The 19,046-nt window shown below is 43.0% G+C and overlaps 1 protein-coding gene across 2 annotated transcripts in view; it reads right to left on the bottom strand.

The window, feature by feature from the left end:
• Positions 1–18,144, bottom strand: part of ADGRE1 (adhesion G protein-coupled receptor E1) — a 94,955-nt gene extending 76,811 nt beyond the window's left edge. For both annotated transcript variants that reach the window (XM_018050945.1, XM_018050946.1), the window contains exons 1-6: positions 18,078–18,144; positions 14,125–14,187; positions 10,101–10,133; positions 6,329–6,475; positions 2,742–2,897; positions 80–226 (exon numbers count right to left, since the gene is read on the bottom strand). In XM_018050945.1, coding sequence (XP_017906434.1) covers positions 80–226; positions 2,742–2,897; positions 6,329–6,475; positions 10,101–10,133; positions 14,125–14,187; positions 18,078–18,108 — 577 coding nt within the window. In that variant the 5' untranslated portion in view covers positions 18,109–18,144. The remainder of the gene's footprint in view (positions 1–79; positions 227–2,741; positions 2,898–6,328; positions 6,476–10,100; positions 10,134–14,124; positions 14,188–18,077) is intronic.

Below are 19,046 nucleotides of genomic sequence, written 5' to 3'. Positions count from 1 at the left end.
ACCCACCTCAACTTCTCCCCACCACTCCTGTCTTTTCAAACACATTGCACTTGATTCCCCAGAAGACCCCTGTAAATACCTTCACACATCTCTCCTCGACCCTGGAAACTTTTCCTTCCACTTCTGGATTGAAAACCTGGGTTGCAGCCACAAGAGTAGCTTCCAACACTGTTGTGGCAAGTCGAATGCTCTGGGCAACTTCTGGGATTGGCACATTCGTCCACATCTGGTGAGTAGAAATGAAAACCCATGTCAAAGAAGGAGAAGCAGCAAAGATGAGACACTACAAACACGAGATTGTCTCCACCTGACCTGCCCCAGTATCCAGACTTTCCCCTTCTCCCTAACCTCCCTTGATGTTAGGCATGGCCATGAGAATACATTCAGGCCAACTTTATGCACACAAAAGAGTGACAAATAGTTTCAAACAATAATGATCATTGATTGCAGATCATTGTCATCCTTTAATTCTCCCTGTGTCCACTATTTTGGATGAGGTTTGTGCTACACAGTGTTACCTTGCTACTGTGCTCTTTCAGATGTGGGGTTTGGGTCCCCAGCCCTTGACTCTATGACTTGCATTGAGCCAGTCAATACAGGGCAAGCAACATGGTGCTACTTCAGAACTTAGATATGGAGAAATCTATGTCCTTCTACTCCTACATTGGGCCCCTTGCCTGTGCCATCTGAACAACTCCAGGCTAATGAAAAAAAGACAAGATGAAAGAGAGATGGATCATCCCAGATGAGCTCCAGGTATGTGAGACAGCCCACCCAAGATCAGCGAAGCTGACACACAGCTGCCCAGAAACACATATAGACCAGCCCAGTGGAAACCGAAAGAACTGACCAGCAGAGCCGAACCTAAACTGCCAACACATGGAATCCAGAGAGCTAAATAAATGGTTGTTATTTTAGTCACTAACTTTCAGGGTGATTTTGTTACTCAGCAATAGCTAACTGCTACAAATAGATTGCAAAAGTCATAGATGACTGTAAAAATCTCCAACTCCAAGCAAAGAGGATATGATAAGAGCTTAGCCACTCCATGCATTGCTTGATGGAGTCATCCTCCCTTTAAATATATAATAGTGCTGCAGCAGACTTGGGAAGATGGAGCCCTATCTCTTCATGAGAATATTCTGGCTGCAGTGTGGAGGATAAATTTGATGGAGTAACACTAGAAAAATGGAGAGACTAGTGAGGTGGTTACAGTACTAATGATGGTACATAAACCAAGGAGAGAGAAAAGTGGAGAGATTTAAGACACATTTAGCAGATAGAATGCAGAGAAGGCAACAGCAACCCACTTCAGTACTCTTGCCTGGAAAATCCCATGAATGGAGGAGCCTGGTAGGCTGCAGTCCATGGGGTCGCGAAGTCGGACACAACTGAGCGACTTCACTTTCACTTTTCCCTTTCATGCATTGGAGAAGGAAATGGCAACCCACTCCAATGTTCTTGCCTGGAGAATCCCAGGGACAGGGGAGCCTGGTGGGCTGCCGTCTATGGGGTTGCACAGAGTCGGACACGACTGAAGTGACTTAACAGTAGCAGCAATTGCCCAATGACATAATGACAGATTTAATATGAAAGGTAAAGGAGAATGAAGAATAATTCTCAGGTGAGACTTCCATGCTGATCCAGTTGTTAAGACTCAGCACTTCCAATGCAAGGGGTGCGGGTTCAGTTCCTGGTGTGGAAACTAGGACCCTCCATGCCATGTGGAGCAGCCAAAAAGTATAAAAACTAAAAAAGAAAGAAAGAAAGAAAAAGAACTCTCAGGTCTTCATTTAATTATCTTTTAGGAAAAAGTTTTGATGTTTGGTTCTGAGCTTTCCCCAGGACTACTGATATTTAGGACCAGATTATTATTGGTTGTAGGGAGGCTGCTCTGTGCATTGGAGGATGTTTAGCAGGATCTCTGTTCTCTACCCACCAGATGACAGTAACACCAACCACCCCATCACCACCACCAGTTTGAACAACCAAAAATATCTCCAGATGTTGTTAATATCTCCCCTCAGGAGTGGAAAGGTGTGAATCATGCTAATGATAGAGCTCCCTGTTACTCTCAAGTCCTGCCTGATTCACTGCTTAACTCATAGTAGACACTCAAGAGTGAAGAGTGAAGTGAAAGTTGCTCAGTCATGCCTGACTCTTTGTGACCCCATAGACTGTCCATGGAATTCTCCAGGCCAGAATACTGGAGTGGATAGCCTTTCTCTTCTCCGGGGTATCTTCCCAATCCAGGGATCAAACCCAGGTCTCCCGCATTGCAGGCAGATTCTTTACCAACTGAGACATCAAGAAAGACCAATAGACACTCAATGGGAGTTCAGATCCACATTCTTCTACTTAATAGCTGTGTATCTCTGGGCAAGGGACTTTACCTCTCTGAGCCTCAGTTGGATCATTCCTAAAATGAGGATCATAACCCTTACTTCATAGGATCATCAAACAAAGCTCTCCATTAATTGAGAAGGTAAAAAGATCAGATTCTCTCTACTTTCACAGATGGAGTTTTTAAAGGTGAATCCAACTTTGCAGCTGCAACAGTAGCTTCCCAAAGAGTTGATGCACTCAGAATACTCTGGGCAGACCCCAAGGGACAGGCATTCATTAAAGTCTGAAGAGCAGTGGAGGAGAGTGAGCAGACAAAATGTTAGTTGTCTAAAGTTAGAACACACGTTCCTAACAGTAGGAGCTGTCCACCAAAGACCCATATCTGAGCCCTTTACCTCTACAGGTGAAACGGCCTCGCTTTCCTGAGATCCAGTTATTTCCAGTGGGAGAAGAGAAACCAGTCATACAGCTGCACCTATATCTCCCAGGCAGATTTCTGCAGATTGAGTTAGGGCCACATGGTGTGGGCCTTTGAGAGCATTCATCTATATCTGGAGAGAAAAAGAGTCAGAGTTACAAATCCTCTTCAAATACAGTTTGTATTTTCCAAAGATGGTTGAAACAATGCTTTCTATTTCGTATACCCTTAATTTAATGCCCTTTTTTGGTACTCCTTCTGTCAAGCAGTGGGGTCTATATCTCCTCTACTTGAATCTGAGCATACTTGTGACTATGGTGGTAGTGACACTGTCATTAAAATTACCACGATAAGTCATCAAAATATCACACACTTCCACACCTTCTCTTGAGATGCTCATGCTTGACTCAATTGCCATACTGTGAGGAAGCTCAATAAGCCATGAAAAAAACAGCTCTCATGGAGAAGAGCTAAGACCTCCAGCTCACAGCCCTGGCAGAGCAACCAGCCAACAGCCATCACCAGCTTGCCAGCCTTGTGGGTGAGCCTCTTTCAAAATGAATCCTCTAGCTCCCAGTTGAGCCACTTCAACTGACACTATGTGGAACAAAGCCAAGCCATTGTCAGTGAACTCAGCCCAAGTAGAAGATTCATTCAGGAGCAAAATAAATGATCATTGGTGTTTTAATGCACAGAGTTTGCTGCTACCCAGAAATAGATAACCAGAACATCTTGCAAAAGCATTATACAAATTTACTCATTAAAGTGCCAATAGAATTGTGCAGTCTTGGTACCATGGGGTGAAAAGGAAAAAAAAAAAAAAGGAAAGTGAAAGTCACTCAGCCATCTCCAACTCTTTGTGACCCCCTGGAGCCTGCCAGACTCCTCTGTCCATGGAATTCTCCAGGCACTTCTACTGGAGTGGGTAGCTGTTCTCTTCTCCAGAGGATCTTCCTGACCCAGGGATTGAACCCAGGTCTCCTGCATTGCAGGCAGATTCCTTACCATCTGAGGGGTGGTCCTCCCCTAATTTCCTTCACCCCTGCTCTGCCAGATCACCCTAAATAAATACTTCCTATGTATTTATCACACAGATAGTAACATTCATTCCAGCCTTAAGTAATGAAACACTAGAACCACCTAATTGTCTATCAACTGCAGGGTGAGTAAGTCTAGAGCTGACATAAGGAATAAGGTAGCGCATTCCTTCATTTGACAGGAACTATAAAATATTCACAATGTATTAGGTACCACAGGTCAAAGACAGAGTATATAAGATTCTTATGTAGTATCCACCATTTTCTAGATGGGAAATGTTGCTTCCATCCTTTATCTAAAAACAAGAGCCCAGCAAGTCTACTATGTTTACTGAATAACCCATAAACTGTAGCCCAAAGATTTTATTTAAAAAACATTTGTGCAGATGACCAATACACATGAAAAAATACTCAACATTGCCAATTATTTGAGACATGCAAACCAAAACTACAATGAGGTACCACCTCACACTGGTCAGAATGTCCATCATTAAAAATTCTACAAATAATAAATGCTGGAGAGAGTGTGGATAAAGGGGACACTTACACACTGTTGATGGGAGAGTAAATTGGTGCAGCCACTATGGAGAACAGTATGGCAGTTCCTCAAAAAACTAAGAACAGAATTGCTTACGATCCAGCAATTCCACTCCTGGGCGTATACCAGGACAAAAATATAATTCAAAAAGACACATATACCTCAGTACTCATAGCAGCAGTATTTACGATAGCCAAGACATGGAAGTAACCTAAATTTTCATTGACAAAGGAATGGATAAAGAAAGTGTGGTATGTATATACAATGGAATATTACTCAGCCATAAAAAAGAATAAATAATACCATTTGTAGCAACATGGATGAACCTAGAGATTATTATACCATGTGAAGTAAGTCAGACAGAAAAAGGCAAATACCATATGACATCACTTATATGTGGAATCTAAAATATGACACAAATGAATTTATTTACAAAACAGAAATAGACTCACAGATATACAGAACAGACTTGTGGTTGCCAAGAGTGGGGATGGGTAGATTGGGAGTTTTGGATTAGCAGATGCAAAGTATTATATATAGGATGGATAAACAAGGTCCTACTGAATAACACAGGGAATGATATTCAATATCCTATAGTAAACCATAGTGGAAAAGAATACATATCTATCTATATATATATAATGCCTGAAACTAACATAATATTTTAAATCAACTATATTTCAATAATAACTAATTTTTTAAGAAAAGGATGTTTGGAGCTCCCTGGGAACTATAATAATGGAAATAAATTATTAAATGGAAATCTTGTTCAGAGCTCAATAAACTATAGCCCATGAATCAAATCTGGACTGTCACTTGTTTGAATAAATAAAGTTTTATTAGAACACACCTCCACTCATTCATTTATGTATCATTGATGGCTGCTTTTGCACTACAACTGGAGTATTGAGTACTTAAGAGAGAGATCATACAAACTGCAGTCTCCAAAACATTTACTATCTGGCCCCTTACAGAAATAGATTGCAGACACTTGCAAATTATGTCAGAGGCATAGTCAGGCCTTTACTGTCGAGAGGAGAGTTTGGGTCTAAATATAAGGAATATAGACCAAAAATTTAGGTCATTCTAGAAATTATTTTAGTTTCTATTATTTCTATTAATAGTAGCTCTTGGGACTGTACATGTGCTTAGCACACTGCATACATTAATGCATTTAATCTTCTCAAATATCCTTTAAGGTAGGTACTCTTATACATTCATTTTACAGATGGAAAGATTGAAGCTTAGAGAGATTAAATACATTTTCCCAACATCTCACATCTGGAGTGTGACAAATAGGTAAGTGGTTGAGAGACTGCCATTAGACTCAAAAAGACCTGGCTTTGAATTCCAATTCAATTGTTCAATGACCCTAAACAAATCATTTTAGCTCCCCAAGCCTCAGTTTTCTCATCTGTACAATGGAGATCATCACAGTGCCTATACTATGTGAAAATGCACATAAAGACCTTCACACAGGGCCTGGTATTCAGTACATATTAAAAATTATTTGCATGGAGAGGTGACAGGAAGAAAATCAGTGTTTATTTCTGTATATTGACATACAGCACAATTTTCTTTCTGTTTTTATGAGAATTTTTTTGCAAGGTCTTAGTTGCAGCATGCAGGATATTTAGGTGCAGCATGTGGAATCGAGTTCCCTGACCAGGGATCGAATCCCAGTCCCCCTGCATTGGGAGCACGGTGTCTTAGCTGGACCACCAGGAAGTTCCTCTTTTTTTATTCTAATACTTGCCTCTAAAATCATTAGAGTTTTTAGTGACCAGGAATTATGTTTATAATAGAAAGAAACTAAGAAAGAAAGAGAAAGACATGGGGGAAGGAAGGAAGAAGGAGAGGCAAAGGAAAGAAGGAAGAAAGAAAACAATGCTTTTACATACCTACATCTGCTGCCCAGCCAGCTTCTATCTGATTTTACTACCAAATGCTGGGGAGGAGGGGGTGGGGTTTGATGGCGCATGAACTCACCTCTGCATTCCACTCCTGGGCCCTTAAATGTCTTCAGTCCATTGCTGGACAGGAAACCTCTTTTGCAAGCGCAGTAGTAACTTGTTGAAGTGTTGGTGCAGGTTGCATACGCTGGACACAAGGTGGTATCTACACACCCATTCACATCTAGGCAGTGGAGAAGAAGGACTTTGGGTTAGAGCCCCGAGTGGAGCTGCAAGGGAGAGGAGGAAGGTTGATCCCTGGCTTGGAAAAATCTCCTGGAGAGGGGAATGGCTACCCACTCCAGTATTCTTGCCTGGAGAATCCCGTGGACAGAGGTGCCTGGCGGGCTACAGTCCATGGGGTCACAAAGAGTCAGACATAACGGAGCGACTAACACAAACACACACACAGAGAACAGTACGGAGATTTTTTAAATTAATGTATCTATTTTAATTGGAGGCTAATTACTTTACAATATTGTGGTGGTTTTTGCCGTACATTGACATGAATCAGCTACAGGTGTACATGTGCCCCCTATCCCAAACCCCCTGCCACCTCCCTCCCCATCCCATCCCTCTGGGTTGTCCCCAGTGCGCTGACTTTGAGTGTCCTGTTTCATGCGTCGAACTTGGAGTAGTCATCTATTTCACATATGGTAATATACATGTTCCAATGCTGTTCTTTCAAATCATCTCACCCTCGTCTTCTCCCACAGAGTCCAAAAGTCTGTTCTTTACATCTGTGTCTCTTTTGCTGTCTCGCATATAGGGTCATTGTTACCATCTTTCTAAATTCCATGTATATATGTTAATATACTGTATTGGTGTTTTTCTTCCTGACTTACTTCACTCTGTACAATAGGTTCCAGTTTCATCCACCTCATTAGAACTGATTCAAATGCATTCTTTTTAATGGCTGAGTAGTAGTCTGTTGTGTATATGTCCCACAACTTCCTTATCCATTCATCTGCCAATGGACATCTAGGTTGCTTCCATGTCCCAGCTATTGTAAACAGTGCTGTGATGAATATTGGGGTACACGAGTCTCTTTCAATTCTGGTTTCCTCAGTGTGTATGCCCAGAAGTGGGATTGCTGGGTGGTATGGTAGTTATATTTCCAGTTTTTTAAGGAATCTCCACACTGTTCTCCATAGTGGTTGTACTAGTCTGCATTTCCACCAACAGTGTAAGAGGGTTCCCTTTTCTCCACACCCTCTCCAGCATTTATTGCTTGTAGACTTTTGGATCGCAGCCGTTCTGACCAGTGTGAGATGGTACCTCATTGTGATTTTGATTTGTGTTTCTCTGATAATGAGTGATGTTGAGCATCCTTTCATGTGTTTGTTAACTATCTGTATGTCTTCTTTGGAGAAATGTCTGTTTAGTTCTCTGGCCCATTTTTTGATTGGCTCATTTATTTTTCTGGTATTGAGCTGCAGGAGCTGTTTGTACATTTTTGACATTAATTCTTTGTCAATTGCTTCATTTGCTATTTTTTTCTCCCATTCTAAAGGCTGTCTTTTCACCTTGCTTATAGTTTTCTTCATTGTGCAAAAGCTTTTAAGTTTAATTAGGTCCCATTTGTTTATTTTCACTTTTATTTCTGTTACTCTGAGAGGTGGGTCATAGAGGATCCTGCTGTGATTTATGTCAGTGTTTTACCTATCTTTTCCTCTAGGAGTTTTATAGTTTCTGGTCTTGCCTTTAGATCTTTAATCCATTTTGAGTTTATTTTTGTGTATGGTGTTAGAAAGTGTTCTAGTTTCATTTTTTTTACAAGTGGTTGACCAGTTTTCCCAGCACCACTTGTGAAAGAAATTGTCTTTTCTCCATTGCATATTTTTGCCTCCTTTGTCAAAGATAAGGTATCCATAGATGCGTAGATTTATCTCTGGGCTTTCTATTTTGTTCCACTGATCTGTATGTCTGTCTTTGTGCCAGTACCATACTATCTTGATGACTGTAGCTTTGTAGTAGAGCCTGAAGAAACTAGGAATAAAATGACCATATGACCCAGTAATCCCGCTACTGAGCATATACCCTGAGAAAACCATAATTCAAATAGACACATGTATCCCAGTATTCATTGCAGCACTATTTACAATAGCCAGGACATGGAAGCAACCTGGATGTCCCATTGACAGATGAATGGATAAAGAAGTTGTGGTACATTTATATGACGGAATACAACTCAGCCATAAAAAGGAACAATTTTGAGTCTGTTGTAGTAAAGTGGATGAAACTGGAGCCTGTTTTACAGAGTGAAGTAAGTCGGAAAGAGAAAAACAGTATCATATATTAAAGCTTGTGTATGGAATCTAGAAAAGTGGTACTGATGAACCTATTTATGGGCAGGAATGGAGACGCAAACACAGAGAACAGACTTGTGGACCCAGCAGGGGAAGGAGAGGGTGGGACAAACTGAGACGGCAGCATTGACATAGGCATTATCATGTGTAAAATAGACAGCCAGTGGGAAACTGCTGTCTAGCACAGGGGGCTCAGCTCAGTGCTCTGCGGTGTCCTAGATGGGTGGGGCGGGGGACGGGGGCCCCAAGGGGGGGGATACATGCATATTTACAGCTGATTCACTTCACTGTCCAGCAGAAATCACCATTGTAAAGTCATTAGAAGCCAATTTAAAATTTCATTGATTTTAAAAACTATGAAAATTGTGGCTTTTCATTACTAAGGTCTTGACAGCCAGACTCTTTGACACCTACAACATGCTTTGCCTATTTCCCTTCCCTGCTTAATGCCTTGGGTTCTCTCTTTCTACTCATTTCCAGCTTCCTCTTTCATCTGCAGAGGCAAAACTTCTCTTTGCAGATTTCCGGTGTATTACCACTTGTGATCTCTCAACTCGGACTTTCCTATTGCTTTCCTCTAGCTCTGCCTCTCATAACTCAAATCCATCCCAAACCAGAGTAGCAACACAGTCAGTCCTGTGTGACCGGGCACCTGTCAGCCTTCTTGGCTCGTCTTTGACCTGGCCCCACTAGCCACGTTCACCTTTGCTCTGTTCTCCAAATTTTCTCTGGTCTGCAGATCTTGCCAGAATCATGTGAGCCAATTCCTTACAATAAATCTTTACACATATTTATATGTGGGCTTCACAGGTGGCTCAGACGGTAAAGAATCTACCTGCTAATGCAAGAGACCTGAGTTCGATCCCTGGTTGGGAAGATCCCATAGAGGAGCGCATGGCAACCTACTCCAGTATTCTTGCCTGGAGAATCCCATGGACAGAGAAGCCTTGTGGGCTACAGTCCATTGGGTCTCAAAGAATCAGACATGATTGGGTGGCTTTCACTTTCACTTTTATTATCTCTGCTCCTTGCTGTTAATAAACATACTCCCTTCTGAAATGCTCTGTGTCTGGAAATTCTTTTCCAACATGTGCTCAGACTGCCGTGACAGTTGCCACGGGGCGTGAGCCCTAGAACCAAGATTCAGACCCAGGAAAGGCAATTCCACAGCCCATCACGTGACAACTCCACATGGAGTTGAGTCCGCACTTTGGCGGTGCTAGTGGTAAAGAACCCATCTGCCAATTCAGGAGAGGTGAAAGATGCAGCTTGAATCCCTGGGTGGGGAAGATCTCATGGAGGAGGGCATGGCAACCCACTCCAGTATTCTTGCCTGAGAATCCCACGGACAGAAGAGCCTGGTGGGCACGAAGAGTCGGACATGACTAAAGCGACTTAGCACACACACGTTACACTATACATATTAATCAGGTAACAAAACCAAGAGACGAAGGCACTTGTCCAAGGTCTAATTGCCTTCAAGCTGGGGGAGTCTCTTACCAACATTCGACGACGACCGCCGTGGCCGCTCATCTGCAAGAAAAGAGAAGTCAATAGATTTTTTGAGAGCTGGCCATGCCCCATTGTCTCAAACCAGGCTCCTTGTTTCCCTGTGCACCTGGTGAGTTGTGAAAGCGGGAGTGGAGAGGTAAAGAGGAAAACCCAGGCTCTTCCTGAGGATTTACCTTCATCAGGGAGGTGCAAGGAACTCCTCATGAATTCTTCACCCCTTGCCAGGTAACAAAGGGTGGATACCAGTGTTCATGGCAGCACTATTCATAATAGCCAGACATGGAAGTAACCCCCGTCCATCCACAGATGAATGGATAAAGATGTGGTGCATATGTGCCATGGAATATCACTCAGCCAAAAACAAGAATGAAACAGTGCCATCTACAGCAACGGAGACTATCATACTAAGTGAAGTAAATCAGAGGAAGACAAATGTCATATGACATGGCTTATATGTGGAATCTTTAAGTGTATGATACAGACAAACTTATTTATGTTAGGGACCAAATGACGGTCTCTAGGACCTGAGTCATGTTTACCAAAAAGAGACAGGATATGCGCTCATCCTGCCTGGCCAATCATGTAACGCCAGCTACTCCTGTAACTGAGACAAAGAACTGCCTGTATATAAGCCGCCATACTCCTTTGTTCGGGGCTCTTGTCAGATTCCCTTGTGTGAGATGAGACTTGGGCCCTAGCGCGCTAGAAATAAACAAACTCCCTTCTTGCGTTTGCAATACTGTGGTGGACTTGCTCTCTTGGTCGGTTCGGAGATACGGGCTCGGAGCATAACAATTTACAAAACAGAAATCGACCCACAGACATAGAAAACAAATTTATGGTTGCCAAAGTGGAAAGGGGGTCAGGTAGGGATAAACGAGGACTTTGGGATTAGCTAATGCACACCATTGTATATAAAATAGACAACAAAGACCTATTATGCAGCACAGGGGACTATATTCAATGGCTTGTAATAACCTATAATGGAAAAGAATATGAAAAGGTATATATATATCTCACTTTGCTGGACCCCTGAAACTAACACAACACTGTAAATTAACTATACTTTGATTTTAAAAAACAGTTTTTAAAAAAGGGTACATGTGTGCTAAGTCATTTCAATCATGTCCAACTCTGTGCTACCCTATGGACTGTAGCCCTCCAGGCTCATCTGTCCATGACGTTGTCCAGATAAGAATACTGGAGTGGGTTGACATGCCCTCCTCCAGGGCATCTTCCCCACCCAGGGATCCAACCTGTGTCTCTTATGTCTCCTTACCATTCTGGATTGGCAGGCAGGTTCTTTACCACTAGCACTACCTGGGAAGCACTTAAAAAGGGGGTGAGGGAATTCCCTGGTGTCCAGTGGTTAAAACTCTGCTTCCATCGCAGGAGCCACAGGTTTAAACCTGTGGGGGAACTAAGATCAAACATGCTGTGCAATGCAGTAAAAAACAAAGTTTAAAAAAATGGGTATGGGGGCTAACAGCCACTCTTGATACTGCCCCCTTTCACTTTACCTGATTGGCGTCCCATCTCACACTGTCTCGCTGGCCTAGGAGCACTGCTTGACACACGTGGGAGTGTAACAGCCTCTGGTGTAATTCATACTCCAGAGCTCCTGGCAGGATCAGGCTGTGACTGAAACTTTCCTGAAACACCTTCTGAATGACTTGTTCCTGCCCCTGCCCCAATCCCTGCTCCTCTTCCTCCCCTACAAGTGTCTCCTGGGAGTCCTCCCTTAGTAAGTTACTCACAAGCATCCTCATCTCTTACTCTGTTTCTTTGGAAACTAACCAAAAGCAGGTGCTGGTCCTGAAAGGGACAACAGAGGATGAGATGGTTGGACGGCATCACCAGCTCATTGGACATGAGTTTGAGCAAGCTCCTGGAGATGGTGACGGACAGGGAAGCCTGGTGTGCTGCAGTCCACGGGGGTCACAAAGAGTCGGACACGACTGAGCAACTCAACTGAACTTTGTTTCCTTCTTTATTGTAGTTGATTTACAACGTTGTATTAGCTTCTGGGATATAGCAAAATGATTCATATATATACATATATGTATGTATATATATTCTTTTTCATTATATATTATTTCAAGATACTGAATAATATAGTTCCTTGTGCTATACAATAGGACCTTGTTGCTTATTTGTTTTATATATAGTGCTGTGTATCTGTTGTTTCATTTGCTTTCATCTTTTGCTAAGAAGATGATAATTACTTATTGTAAAAAACTCAAATAAGGCAGAAATATATAAAATTAAAAGTGAAGATCTCCCTGTGCTCTGTTTTATACCAAGAGATCACCACTGCCAAAAAGAGGGAATACTTCTAGGTTAGGTCCTGTTCACAAACTCAGTCATGTAAATATGTTAAATAAATGTATACATTCACACAATTTTCTTCATGTGAATGGTATCATGCAATATACGGTCCAATACAGTAGATGGTTGTTTATACTGAAATCTATTAAAATTAAGTAAAATGGAGCATTGATTCTTCAGTTACACTAGCCACACTCCAAGTTCTCAGGAGCCTCACTGACTAGTGACTGCTGTAGATCCAGAACATGTTCACTGAAAGTTCTTTTCCACCACTCTGTTCTGCTTATAACTGTTTTTTCCATGTTACAATAAGTCTTGCAAGCCAAGAGCAGCAAAATCTGCCAAGTGTTGAAGTTGGGCAATAGGTACATGAGAGTTTGTTATACTATTTTTCCTACCTTTGAATGTTTATTTCTATAATTTAAAAAAATTAAGAAAATAATGTTTGGGGCAACTTGCCAAGTCAGTTCACATGACTGAACTCATGATTTCCAACAGCTGCATAGTATTGCATTAAAATGGGCTCTAACTGTGCCAGAGATAGCTCAGTAGCCCAAGATCAAACAAAAACTCCACGCTTTCCTTTCTATGGTATAAAACTGACAGTAGAAGGCAACTACCCAGCCATGGACTGTGTTTCCCAGCTCACCTTGTATCCAGGCATGGTCATGTGACCCTAAGTGGAAGTGACAAGTGTCATTGCCAAGCCTGAGTTTTAATAATGTGCCTTCTCCACTATCTGCAGAGATTCCAAGGCACTAGTGTGGCTGAGTCACAAACAGAAAGCATCTGGGTTCCTGAATCACTTCATGTAAGAAAACCACCCACTAGCAAGAGATATCCTCACTGGACTCTTGAACAAACAAGAATTAAATTTCTTTTTCTTGAGCCACTGACTGGAGTGTATTTGTTGCAGTAGCTTGGGGTACTCTAACAAATGCAACAAGTTTTCCAGCCAGTTCCCAGGGGTAAATATACATTAGTTTACTCCAGTGTTGTTACCATGCTTTACCAATAGACAAAACAACTCATTCAGAGTCCATACTTCACAGCTGCAAGATCCCACAGGCTTCCTCTGGGACAACACCCACACATCATCTTGGTAGGAACAAGAGTAGGGTGAGAAAATTTGAAAGATTAACTCTTCCTACGATATAGACTGAGTTTCCCAAACAATGCTGAATCAGAAAACTGAGACACTGACAACATTAAGAACTGACAATGTTTCTCTTCCTGAGTCCAGCAGGAGCTTGTGTGGAAGATGAGAATACTTAACAAAACATCCAGAAATGCATTTCTTTTCGCATTGAGTTGTAGTTTGATTAAACTCCATACCCATGCCCATGGCACCACCATTTATGGAGCCAAATGATTGACAAAGTTACCTCTTTGGGTTTAAGCTTCACAACATTCCTGTGGGATAGGAACCCTTGTTACCTGTATTTTGCAGCTGAGGAAACTGGAGATCAGAGAGGTTGTGTGACTTGCCTGAGGTCACACAGCAATTTTAAGGTACAAGAGAAAGAGCTCAGGTGGGAACTGGGAGACAGGATGTTATCCCTTTCTTCCCTTTCTTGGCGACTAACTAGCTCGTGGCAAGTGTCCAGCGGTGGTGCAGCCTCCTGGGACAGAAGCATCTCCTCCCCACCACATTGGGCATATGGAGTCTGTTTGTCCAACTTACGCCTTGTCATTGATCCCAGTGAGGGTAATGTGAGCATTCCCCAGGTGTATATACCACAACACCCTGTGAAGAAAGAAAAACAAGAAAGAAAAACACCATGATGCATCAAGAAGTTCTTTGGACTCAACCTGAAAAATCACTCCTGGAGTGGTCTCATAGAAGCAGGGCTTTTTAAAATATTTATTAATTTATTCGGCTGCGCCAGGTCTTAGCTGCAGTACAGGGGGTCTTTGATCTTCACTGTGGCTGGCAAACTCTTTAGTTGTGTCAGGGATCCAACCTAGGTCCCCTGCATTGGTAGCTCAAAGTCTTAGCCACTGGACCACCAGGGAAGTCCCTAGAAACAGATCTGATGAGCCTCAGTGAAAGCCCCAGCTGAGTGACAAGCATGAGTTATTATCCAGTCTTCACAGCAACCATTCCTGCTTCTCAGCACTTTATCTTTGTTTCTCACTTTGTTTGTATTGCCTTCATTTCCTTTTCAATTAAGGAGAGTTCCAGCTGATTTTCAAAAACATACATTTTTTTTTTCTAGGCTTTGAAATGGAGCAAGACCTTACAGTCCTTGTGCCTCCCCCCAACCTCCATGTCCTCTGCCTGCCTTTTATCTGCGGAAAATTTGAGTTAAAGAATCAGTTTAATCCGAGAAACGAGAACAGGCAGAAACAAAGGAGAGCAAATAATGATTAATGCAGTCATTAAGCATAGTCAGGGACTTTCAGTTCCTTCTCAAGGGCTACAGACAATTTTCTGAGCCACAGCCTGTGAGCTGTCTTATTCTGAAAGCCCCACCAGGTGGAGAAGTTAACGGCATGAGGGCCAGACAGTACCCACGGCATAAGCTGCCACAATTCTGAGAACTGGCCTCAAAGAGATGGAAATAAACCCATCCTGGAACTGAAGATTGGCTGTACCTAAAACAACCAAGGTGACAATGGTTAGACCACTGATGACCAAATTGAAGATGACTGTCAAAGATGACCACGCTGTTTCTGCGTGTAGCCTCCTCCTTCTGTCCATGAAAACTCTTGTCCCACTGGCTGCCAGTGTAGGGGAGCTGGCCTTTGGGCAGATGTCTGCCCTCCCTCCTCAGCTGCTAACATTGAAATAAAGCAAACTTTCCGCCAACCTGGCCTTTTTGCTAGGTTTTGAGCAGTGAGCAGCTGGGCTCACCACCTTTCAGTAACAGGCTGTAAAACTCAAGTTTATGAACCAATGAAATCAGAGTTATAAGGCAAAATAGAAAACGTAGGCCAACACAATGAAAGTCCACCTTCTAAGTTCTCAGGATCCAGCCTGTATCTGCCTCAGGGAGATTTATCCTTACACTTCCAGTTTATTTCATGCCGGAGAAGGAGCCTCTACAACTTGTTCGCAAAGAAATTTCAATGCTTTAAAACTATAATCACATGTTTCAGTGGTTGTAATTACTTAAATACAATTACTAACTTATAGCTTGGGTTTCTCTCCGTTCAAGTTTTTTTTTCTTTTTCTAAAACATACATTTAAACAAGCATTCTCAAAGAAAATAACCTCTCCCTTAAAAAGGCAAACCTTGGCTCTTGTGAAGAGATGAAAAGAATCTTGCTCTTTTACATATAGAACACATACAGTTATGCATATAATATATAAATAAGTCTATAGTATATCCATAGAGCTGCCATGTGTTAAGTGTTAGTTGCTCAGTCATGTCTGACTCTTTGTGACCCCATGGACTATAGCCCACTAGTCTCCTCTGTCCATGGGATTCTCCAGGGAAGAATACTGGAGTGAGTAGCCATTCCCTTCTCCAGGGGATCTTCCCTACCCAGGGATCAAACCCAGGTCTCCTGCATTGCAGGTAGACTCTTCACGATTTGAGCCACCAGGGAAACTCATAGTATATCCATAGTATTAAATTGGTTGGGAGGGTAAGACGATTCTTAATTTTATTTTGGCCAAGCCGCTCGACACAGGGGAATCACAGTTCCCCAACGAGAGATGACACCAGGGCCCTCTGCAGTGGAAGCACAGAGTCTTAACCACTGGACCATCAGGGAAGTCCACAATTCTTGTTTTTTTTTTTTAATGTTTAAAAGGCAGTTCAGCTACTCCAGCATTAAGCTCTTCTCTGTCACCATCACGACCACCACCATAATCGCATCACCTTCATCATCACCACCGCCACCACCATAGCTTTGCCATCATCATCATCTTCAGCACCGCCATTGTCATCACCACCACCATCACGGTCACCACCGTCATCGTCACCACTCTGCATATTAAGGGCAGAGCTGGAGTGCTAATGGCCAGCACTAATGGTGACACATCAGAGAAGCAAGTCTGCATTTTAGCATTTGAGGTCCACGAGTGACCTGCTCCTTCTAATGCAGCCTGCCAGTCAGCAAGTCCCAAGGAACCTAACTCCTACCTTTCTTTTGTTTGTTTTTTTGAAAATCACTCAGTCGTGTCCTACTCTTTGTGTCGCCATGGACTATAAAGTCCGTGGAATTCTCCAGGCCAGAATACTAGAATGGGTAGCCTTTCCCTTCTTCAGGGGATCTTCCCAACCCAGGAATTGAAGCCAGGTCCCCTGCACTGCAGGCAGATTCTTTACCAGTTGAGCCACAAGGGAAGCCCAAGAATACTGGAGTAGGTAGCCTATCCCTTCTCCAGCGGATCTTCCCAACCCAGGAATTGAACCCAGGTCTTCTGCATTGCAGGTGGATTCTTTACCAACTGAGCTATCAGGAAGCCTTATCTCTAACTGAAATTCTCTTGCTCTTCAATTATTTTAGAGGCAGCAAAGCCTCATGTTTAAGCATATCAGCTCTAGTGTCAAAATGCTTGGGTTTAAAATTTTGTTGTAAGAGGACTTCCCTGGTCATCCAGCGATTAGGACACTGAGCTTCCAATATAGGGACTCAGATTCAATCAGGGAAGTAGATCCCATGTGCCGAAACCAAAAGAGATTCTACATGCCACAACTGAGACATGGCGTAGACTAATGCATAAATAAATATTTCTGTAAAAAAAATCAAACCCAGAAAAAGCTGACATCTGAAGAAAAATAACAAGGTTGACTCCATCTCGCTGTTCTTCAGAAATAGCTTCCCTGACTTCCCCCATCACATAATCCCTAGTCACACTCTATGGCAATTTCTTCCCTAGCAATTGTCACTCCCTGAAATGCTTTTGTTTGTTTGTTGTTTGGAGCAGCACAGTTTAGAAAAAAATTGCAGACTCCACAACCAGGTTGTTAGTGTTAGTTTCTGGGTTGTGTCTAACTCTTTGCATCCCCATAGACTGTAGCCAACCAGGCTCTTCTGTCCAAGGAATTCTCCAGGCAAGAATACTGGAGGGGGTAGCCATTCCCTTCTCCAGGGGGTCGTCCCAGCCCAGGGACTGAACTCGCATCTCTCACATTGCAGGCAGATTCTTTACCATCTGAGTCACCAGGCTGCCCAGTTTTAAATCCTGGCTGTAACCCCTTACAAGCTAAGTGGGCTTGAGCAAGTTATTTCATCTCTTTTGCCTCATTTTTCTCCTTTGTAAAATGGGATTTTTCATGACCTGATATCGGAGGAATTTAGTGAAGGTTGAATGCAGTCCGTTTGAGGAACTTAGAAGGTTGCTATTACCGTCAGAGGTTTCCTTTCTTCCTGCCTCCTCTCGCCGGTATGCCAGCTTCTCAAGGGCAGGAAACTTGTCTGTTCATTCACAGCTCTATCTCTGATGCCTAAAACAGCAGCTGGCACATAGTAGGTGCTCAGGAAATACATGCCAAATGAAGGACTGTAACAAAACTCTTCCTTGATGGCTGAATTCCCTGGGCTGACTTTTTAGCCAAAGTTTCCCCAATGAAGTTGTACAGCATCCGGCCTAGAATCATGATGTCCTGGCTGGACAGTCGAGGTCCCCCCTCCTCCTCACAGTCTGTTTCCCCCAGGCCTCCTATTCCACCTCACACTCACCCCAAAAGAGGAGAAAACTGAGGCTCCACATCGTGCAGGTCCTGCCATTCAAAGAGGAGTACTTTTCCTCTGTTCCCAGGCTTTTCAACAACTGAGGGCGTGGAGAGAAGGGGAGGGCAGAGCGAGAATTGCTCAAGGCAGCCGGAGCATCACGCCCTTTTCTGCTGAGTTGCCTCTACTCAGAAAGGACACTCTGACAAGCCTCGAAGTCTCTCCTTTCTCCACAATGAAGATAAGATCATCTGGTTAGTGTGTCATTGTGTGGGTCTGTCTCCCCTTCTCTCTCTTTTCTTCCCACTCACTTTTTCCTTACCCCTACCAAGATCTATCTCCCATCTCTCATCACCTCATTTTATTGCATGCATGCTAAGTTGCTTCAGTAATGTCCAACTCTTTGTGACCCCATGGACTGTAGCCCTACAGGCTCCTCTCACTGTGGGATTCTCCACGCAAGAATACCAGAGTGGGTTGCTGTGCCCTCAACCAGGGGATCTTCCTGACCCAGGGATTGAACCCGCATCTCTCATGTCTCCTGCATTGGCAGGCAGGTTCTTTAGCCACTGAAGAAAGCCCGTTTATTTTATTGTACCCAATAATAAATAAGCTACCACTACCTAACCTCAAGGAAGCAAGCCCCAAACTCAAGGGTCCCCTCTCAACCTGCCCCATACAAACATCATAGCCATCGATCATCAGACACTGCGTGAAACATGTTTCCAATAAAATTTAATTTCATCATCATTCAATGTCATATAGTAAGGATTCTTACCCCTGCCTATTTCACCAAAAAGAAAAAAAAAAAGTACAATTAGAATGGAGACGAAGGGCTTCCCTCGTGGCTCAATGATTAAGAATCCACCTGCCAATGCAGGAAACATGGGTTCCACCTTTAGTCTGGGAAGATCCCATGTGCCGAGAAGCAACTAAGTCCATCCACTGTAACTACTGAGCCGGTGCCCTAGAGTTCAG

This window comes from Capra hircus, chromosome 7 (genome assembly GCF_001704415.2).
Source record: "Capra hircus breed San Clemente chromosome 7, ASM170441v1, whole genome shotgun sequence".
Lineage (NCBI taxonomy): Eukaryota > Metazoa > Chordata > Mammalia > Artiodactyla > Bovidae > Capra > Capra hircus.
This window is presented reverse-complemented; position numbering and strand designations above follow the sequence as displayed.